Here is a 17,902-nt window from a genome sequence, read left to right as displayed (position 1 = left end):
AGTTCCATTCAGTTGCCCAGACTCCACCCTGCAAGGGTTTATGGGGTTGTTAAAAGATTATGGTGATTGTGGTCATTAAATGAGGACAGGATGCAAAATATCTATTTAAAGCATGGGAAGAGGAGAGAAAAAAACCTTTTCCATTAGATTTAAATACAAAAAATCCAAAATAACAGTTCAAGTTTTATGACAGGGCCTCTTTTGTCTATCCATGCATTTAGCTATTTTTCCCCCAAAACATATTCAGTGACTCTACAGCTAGCTAAGTATTTCCTAATAATTTTATCTTTTCAAAACAATCATTTTCATTCCCCAAAAGATAGTATCATGTAAGGTCTGGATAGACTCATGTAACAAAGATACTTTTTGTTGTATGATTCTCCTCTGGAATCAAGAGATCCAAGTGGCAACAAAGCTTAAATGTCACATCAGTCAAGAGTTATTTCAGATGAGTACTTTAAATTGCCACATTAAAACAATGTTTTGATGAACTATTTCTGTACTTTATCATCTAGTGTCTCATAATACAATTTTATTTAATTTTTGGACAGCTGTCATAGCTTTAATTGAATCTCCCATAATTAATATTTCTTGGACTAAAAGAGGTCCTAATTAGCTTGAAGTAGAGTTTTTTAAAAACCTATTTTGCAGATTTTTTTTTACTGTTTTTGTGGAAAACAGTAATTCAAACAATAACAGTAAGCAAGGAGGTACTGTAGATGAATGGATAGACAAACCAACAGATAGATAGGCAGGCAGACAGATAGCCTTTGTGTCATAAGGAAACACAGGCTAATTCATTACATATTTGTCTGAAGTGTGAAGTATCATCCATAAGAAAATAAGCATTTCTGACAGAACTTTCATACCACTCAGTTTGGATCAAAACCAGTCTCAATGAAGATACTCAAATGAGAAGAGACCAAAAAATACATATGCATGTTCCAGCCTTTCATGTTTTTAATCTAGTTTAGGTTTTAGTCCTATCCTTCACTTATTCAACAGAACACTCCCAATTATATGGGAATCCAAGAAGAGCCAGATTTTTTTTTAAAAAAAAACAAAACCACCACCTCTTCCATCTGTCAGTTGCCAAAAGCAGCTACTCAAATGTCTCTGTAAATGCACAAATAGGACGTGAAGCTGATACCCCCTTCAGTGCACAACAGCTGGTACTCAATAGGCCTAAAGGTGCAGAGAATGAAGTGATTATACCAAATAATCATTAAATTCTGACTCCATGTCATCCATACAGAAAATATGGTTGTTATGATAACTCCTTATATGCTTAACTATGTTTGCCCATTAGAAGTTGTTTTATTATTGAAGTTGTTTTATTATTCATAATGATTGTTTCAAAGTTCATGACTGATCAATCAGCTGAATCTGTATGCAACATATAGAACATTTTTTTAAAAAAAAAAACCCAATATAACATGGTGTTATTAATTAATTATTAATACTAGTTTTCTGAAAACACGGTTCTGGAGATAGAATTCATAAAATGTATTTCTGAAGTGTAAGTTAACAGATTTTTTAATATAAGGACAAATCAACAATAAGGAGTTGCACAAATTTAGAATCACAGCAAAGATGCAGTAGCTTTCCTGAAATTAAGCAGAACAGGTTAAATAAGGACCTAAAAAGGTGATTGAATGTCATGGTAGAAAAATGATGGATGATGAATGGATTACAAAATTCCCATCAAAGTTCTTTATCAGTGTTTGCTCTTCTAAAAATATTATCTAATTGTCTACCCCTTGCATTTTAATCAGGTTTTCTAGGGATAAGAAAACATTCAATTTCTTATCTATTTTTGACACACCCTATTAATTTATATTTATCAGACTTGTTCCCGAAAACTATGTCATGTTCCCAACTTTACAATTTAAGAAAGATTCGGATAAACTGAAACAGCTTCAGAGAAGATCAGCAAGGATAATCAAAGAACAGAAAATTTAAGCCCTACAAAGAGAAAGATTTAGCCTTAAGAAAAGTGACCTAGGAGAATTTAATGACAAATTTTAAATAGCTGAATAAGAGTCATACAAAAGACCTATCTTCTCTCAATATACAGAGAAATACAGAATATAGCAATATAGAACAATGCTTTAAATAACAGAAAGACAGATTTTGCTACCAATCTAATGTTAGCAAAAACTTTGTAGGAACAAATTGGAACCAAGTACCAATGGATGTTCTACCAATGGAGGACAAACACTTGTCAGAAATGCTTTAATTCAGATTCAAATGCAAATAAGAGAGTCACTTTGCAGCAAGATGTGCAAACAAATTAAATAAAGAATTATTGAACAGGGAATTGGACTTACTACCTTAACTAGCCATTTCTATAATTCCTTCTAGCTCTTCCTATAAAGTATTGGTCACAATTCCCCCCCTGCAGTCGAGAAATAGTATTTTGATAATAAGTGACATAATTATTTCCTTAAATTCTGAAAGCACTCAGATTAAGAGCTTTCCATAAATTTGTCATAGCAAAATGTGTAACAATGAGTTGCCAAGGACAACAGCAGCAATATTCCTTCCTTCCTTCCTTCAATTTATATGGCCACCCACTTGCAGAGCAACTCTGGATGGCTAGCAGAGATAAAATAAATGCAACAATAAAAAAACCAAATCCAGTATACCACATTGGGAATAAAACATGACATCACACAGTCACACACACACACACACACACACACACACACACACACACACCATGGATTCTTCCTAGCCCAGTACTAGTCTTAAAGTCTAATGGCATGCTTGGGACCAGCCAGATCTTGGGGGAGGGGGGAAGGGGGAAATAGCACATGCACTGTAATAGAGAAGGCACACTTTAGAGCCCCATCAGATGACACGGTTTAAGTGACAACTTAACATGGACCACGTCAAGCACCTCCGAACTTGTAGAATGGTCAGGGATAACTGGGGAGAGAGGGAGGGAGGGAGGGAGAAAGAGAGGGAGAGGGAGAGGGAGAGGGAGGGAGAGGGGGAGAGAGCAAGCAAAACAAAGAACATACTGTAAGGCTTGCTCAGGTGGACGTTTTACAAGTGTCACTTGAGAGAGGAACAAATGGGAGAATGCTACAAGGGCAGACTTTAGATTATAGCACAAATTGCTACTAAACATCTGCATGCTGAAGCAGGAACTGCTTCTTTTTCTCTCTTTTCTTCTACTGCACTTCACTGAGCTGGCAGGTCTTGCCAGCCTAGAGAAAGGCTACAGCACCCTGGAGAGCACTTTCTGAAAATCTAACATGCTTCTGGGTGAACACAGGAACGGCGCTGCATAGAAGTCATGAAGAAGTCATAATGCTGATGATAACGTCAGCATTATGTGAAGTTGCTGCTCTCTAAATTCTAAGGCATTTGCAATACTATACTAATGCTATATGAATGGCTATAGGCCAGCCACATGTTCCATTAAATGCATACCAGCATTTAGGTTAGAGTTTTGATATATATCTTGGCCTGTCAGGAGCAGGCAGGACATACCATCCAGTTTATGACTGCTAATCTAATGCTAGATTTACAATCCTGAGAAAAACCAGCGTACGCCAGAGTCTACAACGGTTTGATTAGTCACCAAGGGGTGCTTTCATTGCAAAGCAAATTCATTTTTGAAGATAATTAAAATAGGAAAGGAAATTTTAAGTTCTCTCTTACAGTGCAATTCCAATCTGTAACCCTAATTTCAGGTATAGAGATATATTTTACACACATATGAAGCTTCTACAGTTTGAAATAAAGTTCTTAACATAATGTGCATTTTAGTTCACCATGTTTTTTCAAGATCAATTAATTTATAGGCCACCAAGCAGAGTTTCTTCTAAAACAAGGAATGGTGCCTGTTTGATGTATTCCAGTTTCAAAAATCTTTGGATTGCTTGCAATCCCGGTGATTATGCCTCTAATCCTGGCAGTAAAGCACAGCCATAAAGATTTAAATGAAAGGAATTTGAACATGTTGAAAATGTTAGTCATATATGGTTGGTTTTACTTCACTGACTTTTTAATTCTGAGGTATCATTGGCTTCTTTGCAGCTTAAATTGTCTACGTTTTGAGGATTTGTTTTTCTTTTTTTCAGACTCCTATTCAGTATGAGGTCTGAACAAGTGGCTACATCTAGCCAATTTGGGCTGATTTTTAAAGATAATAAACAGTACCAGACCTAGTTAATACTTGAATGGAAGACCACCAAAAAATCCCATAGCTGAAGACTGTGGAACTTGAATGGGTCCATGTGATATAAAGAGTGAAGCTTGATTTGGAACAGAGGTCTCCAACTTTGGCAACTTTAAGCCTGGCGGACTTCAACTCCCAGAATTCCCCAGCCAACTTTGGGTTAGGGTTAGCTTTGCTGGCTGGGGAATTCTGGGAGCTGACGTCCGCCAGGCTTAAAGTTGCCAAGCTTGGAGACCCCTGATTTGGAGGACATATTAATTATGAAAAAATACTTGTATAAACTCTTTGAACAATAACAAAGAATTAGCTTTGATAACAGAGTAGGCAGTATCTTTCCCACCTGCTCATTGAGCTGATACATAACAATTTACAATTTGTTACTATTTGCCAGTAATACTAGAATGCCGACAATTTTCAACAAGAGTGCTGGAAAACACCAAAGTCCAAGACGCTTTGTTCAAAATTGCTGATTTCTTCCAGTGGGAGGGGAATCAACAATCTTCAAAGAGAATCCCTGGGAAGAAGCTTCATTTGTTTCTTCTTTTCTGTCAATGAGCTGTTCAAAGATACTAGGAAGGAGGTAGAGATGAGAAGAGGAATTAAGGTGGGCGAGGAGGAAAGCTGTGTTAGTTCACGGTTGCAAAACAATTGGAAAGCTTCTGGTAGCACTTTATCCAACTTTTCTAATTTTATAAAAAGGCATCAGCTTTTGCAAGCTACAGTTCAAAAAATTGCTATCAGACTCCTTCTGGTGGGCAAGTCAGTCCACGTGCACATATACACAATATCTGACTCAGCAATCTATGAGATGTTCAGTGCCAAATGAGATTGTCCATCTTTTGAAATATTTAATGATATGGCACATAAATACATAAAAGCTGCACGGTGGTAACAACAACAAAAAAGACTCCCTCCTGAAATACTGTTTTCTCAGATGGTGAGTTGTGCTACTAGGAAATAAGAAATAATTACATTACCTTTGAGAACATTTTCATAGTATCACAAAAGAGAAAGAGGTGGAGGCAGAGATGGTAATTAAGGGTAAAATGCTAGATTGGAACATGGAAACCATTGAGAGATTTAGCTCTCTCTTAGGCATGAAAACCAGCTAAATAATTTTAGGCCAGTGTCATCCCTGCCTCAATTTGAACCTTTAAGCAAGAATGATCCTTAACTTTGTTGAGAAAGGTATAGTTTACTAAACGTCAAGTGAAAGACAGTAGAGCAAACTGAAATTCGCACGCCAAAATCCCCAAGTGTAACTTTCCCCCTCTTAGGTACTTCCCATTGCTGGCCCTCATTGCCCAATCAATTTCAAAGAAGATGTTTTCAGAATGGTCACTTTGAATGTGAGCTGGTATACAGGTGGGTTCCATTCCCAGGAGTCCGACCTTGAAGTCATGTCTCAGGGAGATACAACTCCTTCCCTCCTCTCCCAACCAGCTCCCTCCCTCAGAATTCATGGCAGACTGATACTGAGCAATAGCAGAACGCAGGCGTGAAGTAGCAGTTCTGACAGCCAGTTACTTCAGCCAAACATAAGGTGGTGGTTGTGGGGAGAATAGAAGCAAGAGCATTACGTGCACCATCTTGAGTTCTACAAAATACATGCATCATTTAAATCTAATAATAATAATAATAATGTTCTTAAGATCAATTTCATTTGCCTGATCAGTTTTATTAATTACTTAATAAATCTGCAATAATGCTCCAGAATAAATTTAGAAAAGGTACTTTAAACTGCAAACTGTAAACTCTTTAAAGCAACTGTATAATCCCTGGGAAAGGCATGGCTGCATTAACAAGTTGCAGACAGGATACATTTATGCTCTGGTGCATTTAGGGAACTAAATCCAAAGCTGAGTACAGCCTAATAGTTCAGCAAAATGTTCAACCACCCATATTTTAGATGAAACAAAACCGATACTTTGTATTATTTTTCAATTTTTGAAATTTCAAAAATTTGCATTTTTTTGAAACACAAAATTGCTTTATAAAAACACAAATCAAGCTCTGATATTTCAACATCCAAACTGAGTGTCAGGCACCATACAAGATGATAATGATGATGATGATGGATAGTTGATGATTGTTGATTATGATGATTCATATAGCTTTCTATGTTTCCAGCATCTTCAAAACTGGCAAGAACTGAATTGTTCAAACACAAGCCAAGTTCCACACCCTGAATCTTAAATATCCTTGCAATGTCTTAATCTTTAAAAAATACCTGGTGTCAAACATTATTTTTTTCTTTCTATTTGAAGAAACTTTTCAGTAGACCATTTTGTTCTTTTCCTGTATTGATACTGGTGTCATAGCTTCTGCCAGTTCACGTCCACAGAGCAACAATGTTAAATAAGCTGAGCTATAGCTTCTTGAAATCTGAATAAAGTAGGGCCAGTTATAGATGTTGTGTTGTTTGCCAAGTAGTTCTACAATTTTTCTACATCAGCACAAGCCATCAGGGAACACATTTTGCAGCCATTCAGTGAATCCGATTCCGCTGCTCCACGTAAGAGAACAAACAGTTTAGCACGTACAACAACCAGCTTCCGTAGGATTTTGGTTTCAAGAACACGACTTTTGTGCAACAGCTTGTTTATACCGGGGGCTCCAAATGCCAGTCACTGCAGTAAGAATACCTCACAACCTTTTATAAACTAATTAAATGCAGCTATTACTGCATCCACCATAGCAATGACAATGAAACTTTGCTAACTCAAACAAGTGAATGAAGTTGGTAGGTTTCTTTCCCTTTCTAATTGCTTTTCTAAAAATAATAACCTATAAGGGCTTTCTCCAAGCTAGCACTTTCCAAATAGGTTGTGATTATCCTGAGCAAATGGCAATCCCGATTTAGAATTTTTGGATGTTTTGGAGTTGGGAAAAGCGAGTTTGGAAAAATAGTTTTTGAGACCTTCTTACAAATTAATTTAAGGAAAGATTTATGAGCCCTCCTCATGGAAAACATCCTAGAGCTCAAGTCTGTTATTTTTACGTGAATCGCATTGAGAATCTTCAAGGAAAGTTAGAGGGAAATTAGCAAATAGCACTTTTAAAAAGTAATTCAGATATCTACAAGAATTACAGTTTTCTGCTTACCTTCCCAGAAGAGAGAATGTCTGAGTCAGTTCTTCTGGGATATGAGCTCTACCCAGCTCCCTTAAATCAGAGTATTTTATACCTATGGCATAGAAGAGTCCTGTGGGATAGCATCACTATAGCAGTGCCACTTGTTGCTTCACAACAATATTTTTTTTCTTCCAAGATTCCCTTCTCCAAACTTTGCTTTTATCCAAATGTAGACAAGGGATTAATAGAACAGAATAATGTCCAAACCTGTGATTAATAAATGGGCAACTTGATGGAGTTATTCACAACTCTTGTATAGAGATAAATTTCAAGTAAGAGAATGATGAGCAATTTCCTCTGCAGTTGTTCAAGTTAAAAAAAGCTAACACACCAACTTGATTGATTGTTTGCAAGAAATTGCTCCACTCCATACAAACCCCCGACATATGAACATTTTGGGATTTATCCATTACATTAAACCCTTAGCCTCACTGCTACAGAAGAGGCAAGAGGGCAAAACATGTCCCCAGCTGCAGAAAATAAATAATAGATTTTATAGAAGGCAGTAATATCTATGGCATTTGAACTAGTTGGTCCTTTACTAAGATTACAAAGGGGCCTTGCTTAGCACCTGTCACCAATTCTATACTTCAATTTCTACCCCCAAATAAAATTGCCAGTAAGGAGGGAGGTCACTTTGAATTATTGGTAAACAACAGATGCACAGTTATTATGACATGGTCAATGTGTAATTTCTCTCATTTATTTCTGTGACCTGAGACCTCATGAGTAACAAAATAAAAATGTAAAAATTGGCCTGCTTCTTTTAAATACGTGAGATCTGGAACTGCCTTACAAATAATTTAGGCATCAAGAGTCGTGAAGGGAAAAAAAGTGAAGAAATCTTAACACTGAGATCACCAGCAATCTCACTGACCATGCTGATATTTTGGGCATTTGTTCAGGTTGCCCTGCTTAGTATGCTGGACCTCACATTATCAAGGGCACACTACTCGTAATGAACAGCCACTATAGTACAATCCTCAGGCTAAACTGGTGTACTCAAGTAATGCTGAAGGTCTGCCAGGTTGTTTACTATTGCTTACAATTAGGCATACCTGATTTCTGAGGAATCTGTTCAAGGTTTAGTTTTCGAGCTGTAAAACTAACTTAAGAATATTACATTGCATATGACAGTGAATATAATACTGACGAATATGTGCATACATGTAAAAGAAAATGAGTATGTGATAGAGTATCTTCCAATTCATAACAATTCAGCTCTTCTTCAAATATATACAATATCCCACTTTCTTGTCCTTCTTTGTAGAAACAAAGTAAACAATATACATTTCAGATACTATATAAGATTGGTTAAAAATTAGTGCCCAGTATGGATTATTCAAATCCAAGGATGGTGGCCATGTAAAGGGACACATTTATCATTTCAACAACAGGTGTGGATTGTCAGGTGCTCAAATGGTGTTACAAATGTTTTGGAATTGCACCCAAGATGTCTATTACTATTTTATTATCTTTGCTTTCTTTTTGCCACAATTGTTCTACTTCTATTTGCAAGTCTTTGCATTTTGTGATTTTTCTCCAGTTCTTTCTCTTCTATTCTGCTGTGCCTGGGCATTGCAATGTCCAGTAAACAAATGCTTTTGTCTTTCTTAACATTATTAAGTCTGAGGTATTGTGTGGCAGATGCTTGTCCATTTGACTTCTAAAGTCCCAGAGCACTTTAGCTTCTTTATTTTCTATTATTTTGTCTATTTAGTTCTTGCTTGCAGACCATGGTATTTCTTGAAGATATTCCAGTGTACCATTGTTGCTACTTTGCCATGCCATTGTTTATAATCAGCCTGTGTGATCTTCTTGTAGTAGCTAACTAGGTGATCCACTGTTTCTTCAGTTTCCCTGCAGAGATGCCATTTGCTGTCTGTTGCTATCATCACAATTCTGGCTTTATATGCATTTCTTCTTAAGGCTTGGTCTTGCGCAGCCAGAATTAGCCTAGCTGTCTGTTCTTCAACTTTCCTACTCTTAGCCATTGTGAAGCCTTACTGCTTGGTAGGGTGTTTTTTTTTTAATGTAATTATGTAATACTTTGCCTTGCCATGCCTCTTTTCTATTCTTCATCTGGTCTTTTTTATAGGCCAGTTTGGTCTCTCTGATATTCAATAAACCTTTGTGGTGTTTTAGTTTCAATGCATCTACTTCACTATCCTTAGTTATTCTTCCAATGGCCTTTTTTCTTATTCGATTGTCTTCTGTATGTGCAACATTCCTGTCACCTATGATCCTTGATAAATAGACTCCATCAAGATCGCTGCATGGATGAAGAACACGATTCTCATCATTTTTCTGCTCTTACTAACCAGGGTTTCTAATTCAACTTGAATGAGTTTTTTCATCTGTATATCTAATTATCCAGATAAAAATCACCTTGATTGTATTTCCACCACTCAGTTTGGGCTTTAAGATCTTCTTCACTCTCTTTAAGTATTTACTAACATTCTTCTTGACATCAGTATGCTTGACATCAATATGCTTGATGTCATCAGCTTGAAAGATGCCCACATATTTGTAGTGATCATCTTCATCCAGTCTCTTTATGTTATTTTAATGGGGCATCTTGATTCCCTCAATTTTCACAATTTTTCTCCTGGTGATGTTGAGTGTGATGCATTTGGTCCAGTCCAAACTCCATTGCAATATCTTGGCTGTATATTCAAACAGTGTTGAGCAGTGATTCCATTTCAGATGAAGTTTTTCTATGTAAAGGAGATGGGACAGCCATGTAAAGGAGGTTGGAAAGTCATGTAAAGAAGGTGGGATAGGTTGGAATATATTTTTGATGTTTGATAGTCATGACTTAACTTGTTCAGTATTGTTGATAGAGAAATCAATGCAATGACAAACAGTAATAACTACTTTCCAAACTGTGTTGCTGTTAGACATTTTTCACTATGCCCCAGATGTGTCCATTGTGCAGTTCCCATATTGGTGCACAAATCTATATCTTCTGCACTCAGGAGCTACTCAAATTCTGTCCATTGGATGTATATCAGCTCCTAACTCAGCACTACTGCAGTCCTCCTTTTTTTCAAACCTGCCTTATTTCTTATTCTATCAATTCTTATCTCATGTGGGCATTCTGATTAGATTTTTAATAAGCTTCCTTGGATGTAAGGAGACATTAATGAAAATAGGTTAGTTTTGAGGTAATTTCTAGCAAATGCAACTGTAACTTGAGAGCATTCATTAATTATGGGGGCAAAAGAGAAAATATCACTAACATTATAGCCATGTTCCTGTCATAATTGGACATGATTCTACCAAGAAAAAGGGGATTGGATGCTAATGAATGTAGTGTTGCTTCCTGGTTCACATAACTTCTCTTTACAGTAATTCACTGGGCCAGCTACAGTATCTCTATCATCTCAAAGTCTGATGTAATTCTGTGATATCTCCAGGCAGGATAAAAAAATCTTCAGGAGCAAGGTTTCATGGAACAATGATCTGATTTAGTTTAAGTCAGTTTCTTTCATTTTATGCATGTAGCTGATGTTATTATCACTGTGTTCAGTAGGTCATAAGGTTGTATGGGGCTTTCTACCATAAACTAGTTTTCTGTGAAAACTGTAATGCTTTATGGATGAATGTATATCCAGTCCTATCATACGGCTTCCCCAAAACAAAAGGAAATATAAAATAATGAACTATTATACTTGGTGCTGCTTGTGAATGAGTAGACTGGTTTTTCAATCCCAATAACTTTTTTTAAGGCTGAAGACTCATTCTCCCAAATAAATAACTGGTGTTACCATAGCAACCTTATGTATCTTATATTCTCAGGATATACAACCATAACCTTTTACAGAAATCCAAAACACCAAATCAGGGATGGAGACTTCTCAAATTAAATTTAGAAAAATATTTTTCTCTACATTTCAGTCAGTTGATTTAAGAATTTTCCCTTTCTTACCTTGTTACATCCCTATTTCTATTCATGTCAATTGTGTAAAAGTGTAACAGTCATCAGCTAATATTTTATATGTCACGCCTGGAGGGCCATTCCCAATTACATTGAGAAAAACACAGTTTGTTACCCAATATATACAAAGTTTGTGAGATGGGCAGCTATATACGGTAAATTTCAGAAATAAATACAAGTTCATTCTGGAACTCAGTAAAAGCTGAATGATTACATTTCATGAGTATCACGTTCCATTTACATATGTCTCTGGGCAAAAAATGAAACAGCTAATAATTAATTTAAAAATGTTAATTTTAACATGAGCATATATCTTGCAATTATTGAACATTAAAACTTAAAATATTTTAAACATTTTGTGGATATATCAAACAACCTATGATTTGCCATATTAAAATAGTAGAATAGCATAAATTTCATAACACACAGTCAGAAAACTAGAGTAGCTGAACCCATAAAACATCAACATTCAGAGTTGTTCATTCTATTTGGGTGTTTTAACATCATATCAGAAATGCAATATGACTTGCATTGCTCCATCTATTGAGGGATACCAAATCAGATTAACAGCTGGTAATTATGTTTAATGTTATCCCAATGTATCTGATATGATTTATTATCCCATAATTGTGACTATCTAAATGTACTGAACATAGATAAATAAACCAATTTGGTACATTTTTTAAATCAGAAACTCAGTCTTCTTACTTTAAGAAAACTCTTGTAATTACTCACATTCAAATGATTTGTGAAGTTTGAGATTTTAAGTACACATTAATTCGATTGAAAAATTATGACTCCAATTATGTAACTATTTTCAAAGCTAAATGTATGCTGTTGTCAATATATCATATTAAAGTACATAGGGTTGGACCCCAATATACCCATATGTAGAACAAACCCATTGTAGTTAATCAGGATTTACATCATATTGATTTCAAGCTAAAATTAAACCTAGGGCTAGTAATCCAAGCATTTCCATTAAAAAAAAAAGTCAGTAAGTTTGTATTAAACATTGAATTTTTTCTCATTTCATGGATTAAACCCAGTGTTCTTTTTACAAATGAAACATTTACTTCCTTTTGACAAGAAACTGAGATTCTGCCACTGAAAATGGGGAGTACCCTCTTCTGATCCCCTGCATCTTTTCTAACAGTTTTCATAAATCCTCCCTGCTCCCAGTTGCCTAGAACAGCTTTCCAGAGGCTCAGAAAAAAGGGGAAAATAGCATAAATTGTTTCTGCTATCCTACTAATGATTATTATCTTAGTCATATAAAAGATGTCTCATTCGTGCAGTAAAAAAAATAAAAGCAGCTCTTCTGTACTACTGCAAGAGCATTAGATCACCTTAAACTGAAACAGAGCTTTGTGTTGCAACTCCATCAACAATGAACTCAAGCCAGAATCAGGTGCCCACGAGGGTTTGGCCCAGCATCTGCCCGTATAAGAAAAAGCAAGGTCTAAACCATTATTATGACTCTGAACTGACCCATTCTTTTGTCCCAGAACATCTGGTCTCCACCAGAGAAGGCAATGGGCATAATTCAAAACTATTTAAAGGTAACACCATGAATGGTTTCAAAAAACACACATAAAAGAACCCCCTCTCTTACATTTTTTTTCAAGATGTTATTTAAGGTAGTCTGACAGATATGGCTCAGATCACTGGTGACAACTGGCTACAGATCTATTTAATTGGTTCTGTGAAAGTGGCAAAAGAAAAGTGACAAAAATATCACTACTCCTGTATGAAAGGAACCTAAAGTTGTTTGCTTTTTGTGTTAGCAGAAGAACTTCATTCATATGGCCTGCTTTTTTTTTAATTACTTCATAACTAAATACATGGTATCAGCATAGATATGGGAATGGACTCAGTCACACATTAGGGAAATAATCACATTATAGGAATATTTACTTACTATCTCAACTTTTTAATGCAATTGGAATCCACCACTTGTTGAGCTTGAGAAGCCCTACTATTCAAAAACTGATTAATTGGTCTTTGGCGGAACAGAGGACATCACTACCACCAACAATGTTGAGAGATGATATACTTCATTTTATTTATTTTGCAACGACAAAATGTAGCAAATGAAAATAGCAAATTCCCTTGTGTCACCTCCCCCCTCCCAATAATGATGTTAGAATCAGCGTCAATTTCATCATCTCTTAAGGTGAAAATAAGTTACTATGAAACTGGAAACAAATGTACTTCCTTTGTCTATTTCAAATTCAGATATCTGGAATATTTATCTGATTCGGTTCTTTTGCTATGAAATCCATTGCTATATCTGAAGACAACACAAAATTGGGTATTTTGTCCATTTCAGCATATTGACAAGTTAAACAAAGGGTGAGAAAGGCATGGTAAAAAAAAAAGGGAGCCAAGCCCAGTCTTTCAGAAAACATATAAATCTGTCAGTCTTCCTAGGACTGCAAGCATCTTAGCATCTGCTGTTGCTGTTGTTAAAATCCTAGACATTCAGCCTAGACTGAATCATGAAGCGATCCTTACGCATCCACAGAGATAATGTCTACCACTTTCTGCAGGGAAAAAAAAACACAAAAACCAAAATATACATTTAACCTAAAAACAAGCATTTGTGTTAAGTGTGCATGCACAGGCATGCAAACTGGTGTATTTTAAATAACTCCCAACTGTTTTACAGAGCAGAACCCAAGAGAGAGGCACACATTAGCCTCCTTCTATATATTTACCCCTCCACTTTTTTCCCCCACTTCCTCTTGAGCCCAGAATTAAGCCCACTCATCCGCCAAGCTTGGAGGGAGCTACTCCATTGTTAAGAGGGATGAAAAACATTTTGACTGTCTAGTCTCTCCTAAGCATTGTTATTTCATCAGGGCACCCCAACGGGAGTCCACTGCAGTCAGATTCCATCCCATCTAGCTGCCAAGAGACATTTGTCATTGAGGAAGCAAGAATGGCTCTTCTCTCGGTCTGTCTACTGCTCTGTTTACTGGAGACAAAGATCACCAGAAGTGACAAAGAAGCCAGCACCAAGATAAAAGAATCTCCCTCCCACTAGACCTTTTATCCCAAGACAAGTCTGTATCAGAAGGACTAAAAATAGTATGTGTGTGGGGGGGGCAGAGAAGTGATGTCACATTTCTGTTTTCTGTTTTGGTTTGCTTTTTTTTTCAGTTAGACAAGTTTTTCCCTCTCCACTTCCCCACCCCTCAACCCTGCAGTCCCCAAGACTGTAGTAACACTGACCACCTTCTAAGACAAGAGGGGGAGAGAAGGGCAGAGCTCCAATTAACAACAAAGCTTTCCCCCAAATCTCAGCCAAATCTCTTCTCTCTCATGCATCAGATGGGTGGGTTAATAACAAGGACAAATACAGCTGCGAAGGCGGACAGCGAGAAACGCTGCATGTATTTACTTATTTGTTTGTTTGTTTACTGAAAAAAAAGTGAAAAAGCAACACCAACCTTGAGGATCCCAGTTCACCTGTTTTCTTGGAGTCTCGATTGGAAATTTCATTGCTTCCTTTGCACAAGGAGAAGGGAAGGATTAAATAAATTCCCAAAAAAATTTTTTTCCTGCCCTCAGAGCTGCAGCCAACAAACAAATTAATTTCGGGTCAGAGGGAAGACGGCGCCTTTCAAGAGAGGAAGGGAAAAATAAAGTAGTGGTTGCCAGGCAAAGATAAAATACAGGTGAAAACGGGGAAGGGAAGAAGGGAGCGTAGTTCTGAAGAGCAAGTGGCAACGGTGGCAAATGCCAAAGTGAGCTTTGGAATAACAGAGAAGGGCAAAAATAACCCGGGAGAAAAAAGGGGAAGTCTGATTCAAGGCGCTTCCTGGTTTTATCTGGGCTCCAAGAGCTGGGTCCTCCTGTCCTTTTGCAGATGCTCCTCGGTTGCCCACTGCAGCATTACACATTGGGCTGGCGGCGCACACGTGAACGCGTCGTTCAGCCCAGATGCAGAGCCGAGAGTGCCCGGGAATCGCGCCAGTCAGCCACTCAGGAGAGCTTCGCCTGCCAGCCAGGCTGCTGTGGGCTGCTAAGACATCTGGAGAACGCATGGAACAAGCTCATCTCCGCCCCACCACCACCAGCAGCAGCAGCAGCAGTAGTTGCCGGAGAGGAACCGAGAAGCCGTGCACGACGCGCGAGACCGGGCAGAGCTTGGACCCGGGGAAAAAAAGGAAAAGAAAAAAAAAAAAAGTCATCCGCTCGCCGAAGGGAGTTGCAGCCGCATGGCTTGTGGGAGGGCGCAGGAGCTCATCCTATATAAATGCAGCGACGACGGCAGGAGGAGGAGGAGGAGGAAGAAGCGCGAACTAGGCGGAGAAGGAAACACAGACTCGCCGCTTCTTCGCCTTTGGTCCAGCCAGCCTCGAGTCTCAAGAGTCCCGCGGACGGACCTCGCTTGGCAGAGAAAAAGGGGGCTGCCAAGAAGGGGCCGGAGCGTCGGTGGCCTCGGGAGCCAAAGGGGAAAGAGGGCGGCGCGCTCCGATTGCATTATTGGGGTGGGGGGTTGGAAGGGGGGGCGTCGATGGTGGCTGGCTACTTACTGGCTCGCTTTCTCGCCTGGAGGAGGAGATTGCATTGCGGTGTTGTTAGGTGGAGTTTTGCAGCGGAGACGCGCTTGGCTGGGTTGGGGAAGCGGTCTTAAGCAGCGATACCGCTTCGGGGGTGGGGTGGGGGGAAAGGCGAGGGACAGACTTCCGAGCTCGGAGGGGTCTCCTCCTGCAAACTCGATGCGTACGAAGCCAAGACCGGCTAAAGGGATTGGCAGCTGTGATTTCACATTGTCGTGTAAATAATAATAATAATAATAATAATAATAATTGCTTAGCGCATTGTAAGCCGCCCTGAGTCTCCGGAGAAGGGCGGCATATAAATCAAATTAAAAAAATAAAAATAAAATAATAATACTACTAGTAGTAGGAAGAGACGGAGACGAGACCTAGGACGGAGCGGTCGAGAACTTTAGAATCACATTGCTCGATGCGGAGATCGGCTGCGTTCGCACGGTACAATGAACCCGCGAAGTAGACACGTTTTGGCGTGGTAGTCCAGACGAATGACGCCATGTTACTCTTTCCTCCTCCCTGTAGTGGTGGCGCAAACAAATAAGCTAAAAGGCCACGAGGCGCGAAGTCTAAAGTAGTTTGTTAGAAGTCTAACATAGGTGCGGAGAAAGTGCGAAGGGAGACATGGGTTAGAAGGTGGAACCAACAGGAGCTTGAGTCTCAGCAATCAGAGTGAAGCTAAGTGAACTCTCCTGAGTTCCTTACTGGTGTCAAAATTTCGAAAGAGCACCCAATGGTTTCATGTACAGAGAAAGTATAGATAAATACAGAAATAGAAAAAATATAGGTAAAGTCACATATGAAAGTAGGACTTAGCATCACCCTGGAAATTGGTGCTGTAGAAATTGAGTTTCCCTAGGTAATCCTCGATTTACAACAATTCATTTAGTGACCATTCAAAGCTACAACGCCACTTAAAAACGTTATGACTTATGACCGTTTTTCACATCCCCATAACCATGTGATCAAAATGCAGCTGCTTGGCAGTTGGTTCATATTTATGACGGTTGCTGTGTTCCAAAGTCATGTGATCAACTTTTGTGACTTTCTGACAAGCAAAGGCAATGGGGAAACCAGATTCATTCATTTAAGAACCAGGGTACTAACTTACCAACTGCAGGGATTCACTTAACCACTATGGCAAGGAAGGTCGTAAAATGGGGCAAACTTCACTTAACAAATGTCTCACACAACAACATAAATTTTGGACTCCATTGTGATCGTAAGTCAAGGACTTCCTGTACTTGCATAGCCCGGATCTGTGCAGGTACTTACTTGGAAGTAAATGTCATGACTATTCAGTAGAGCCCAAGTAAACATGCGTAACATTGCAACATTAATTATCATGATTAATTTACTACATTGGTCCATTTCCCTCCATATTCTTTTAATCCCTTTTTCAAACAAAAACAGTAGATAGACAGGAAAAGGTTTTGGAATACATTTTCCTGACCAGTTGCAAGCTTTTTTAAACAGCACATTTGTCCATTTTTGTAACATCTATTCATTTATTTATTGGTTCGATTTATATGCCGCCCTTCTCCGGAGACTCAGGGTGGCTTACAATGCATTAAGCAATAGCCTTCATACTTTTGTATATACCTGCTTAGTAGGGCTTTCACCCCACCCCCAAGCGGTGTTCTTTTTTATACAAAGTCAGCTTATTGCCCCCACAATCTGGGTCCTCATTTTACCTACCTCGGAAGGATGGAAGGCTGAGTCAACCTTGAGCCTGGTGAGATTTGAACTTGCAGTAATTGCAGGCAGCTGGTGCTACTTAACAGCACTTTAGTCTGCTGCGCCACCAAGGCTCTTGACATAGGTCAAGAATGAGGTAAACAAGAGGTCACCCCAGTTAGGATGGAAGCACAAGTCTCGAGGAACATTGAGGAAGCCTCTGGTACATTTTGACAATTAGGTGGCCTTGCAAATCTGTTGGAGACCCAGTTTGATCTTTTAGCCCAAGGCATCAGGCTATAAACTGGGAGACCATGAGTTCTAATCTTGCCTTAGATACAAAGCCACTGAGGTGACTTTGAGCCAGTCACTTTCTTTCAGTCCTAAGAAGCT

At 38.4% G+C, this 17,902-nt stretch overlaps 1 protein-coding gene across 3 annotated transcripts in view; it reads right to left on the bottom strand.

The window, feature by feature from the left end:
• Positions 1-15,917, bottom strand: part of KCNK10 (potassium two pore domain channel subfamily K member 10) — a 52,710-nt gene extending 36,793 nt beyond the window's left edge. The window contains exons 1-2 of one of the 3 annotated variants that reach the window (XM_034418277.2): positions 15,812-15,917; positions 14,723-14,892 (exon numbers count right to left, since the gene is read on the bottom strand). In XM_034418277.2, the coding sequence (XP_034274168.1) occupies positions 14,723-14,774 (52 nt within the window). In that variant the 5' untranslated portion in view covers positions 14,775-14,892; positions 15,812-15,917. The remainder of the gene's footprint in view (positions 1-14,722; positions 14,893-15,811) is intronic. The other 2 variants (XM_034418278.2, XM_060687356.2) reach the window with 2 other exon arrangements.
• Between the last annotated feature and the right edge of the window lie 1,985 nt (positions 15,918-17,902).

This window comes from Pantherophis guttatus, chromosome 1 (assembly GCF_059756535.1).
Source record: "Pantherophis guttatus breed Tessera chromosome 1, ASM5975653v1, whole genome shotgun sequence".
NCBI lineage: Eukaryota > Metazoa > Chordata > Lepidosauria > Squamata > Colubridae > Pantherophis > Pantherophis guttatus.
The sequence above is the reverse complement of the archived record's forward strand: the minus strand, read 5'-3'. Positions and strand labels throughout refer to the sequence as shown.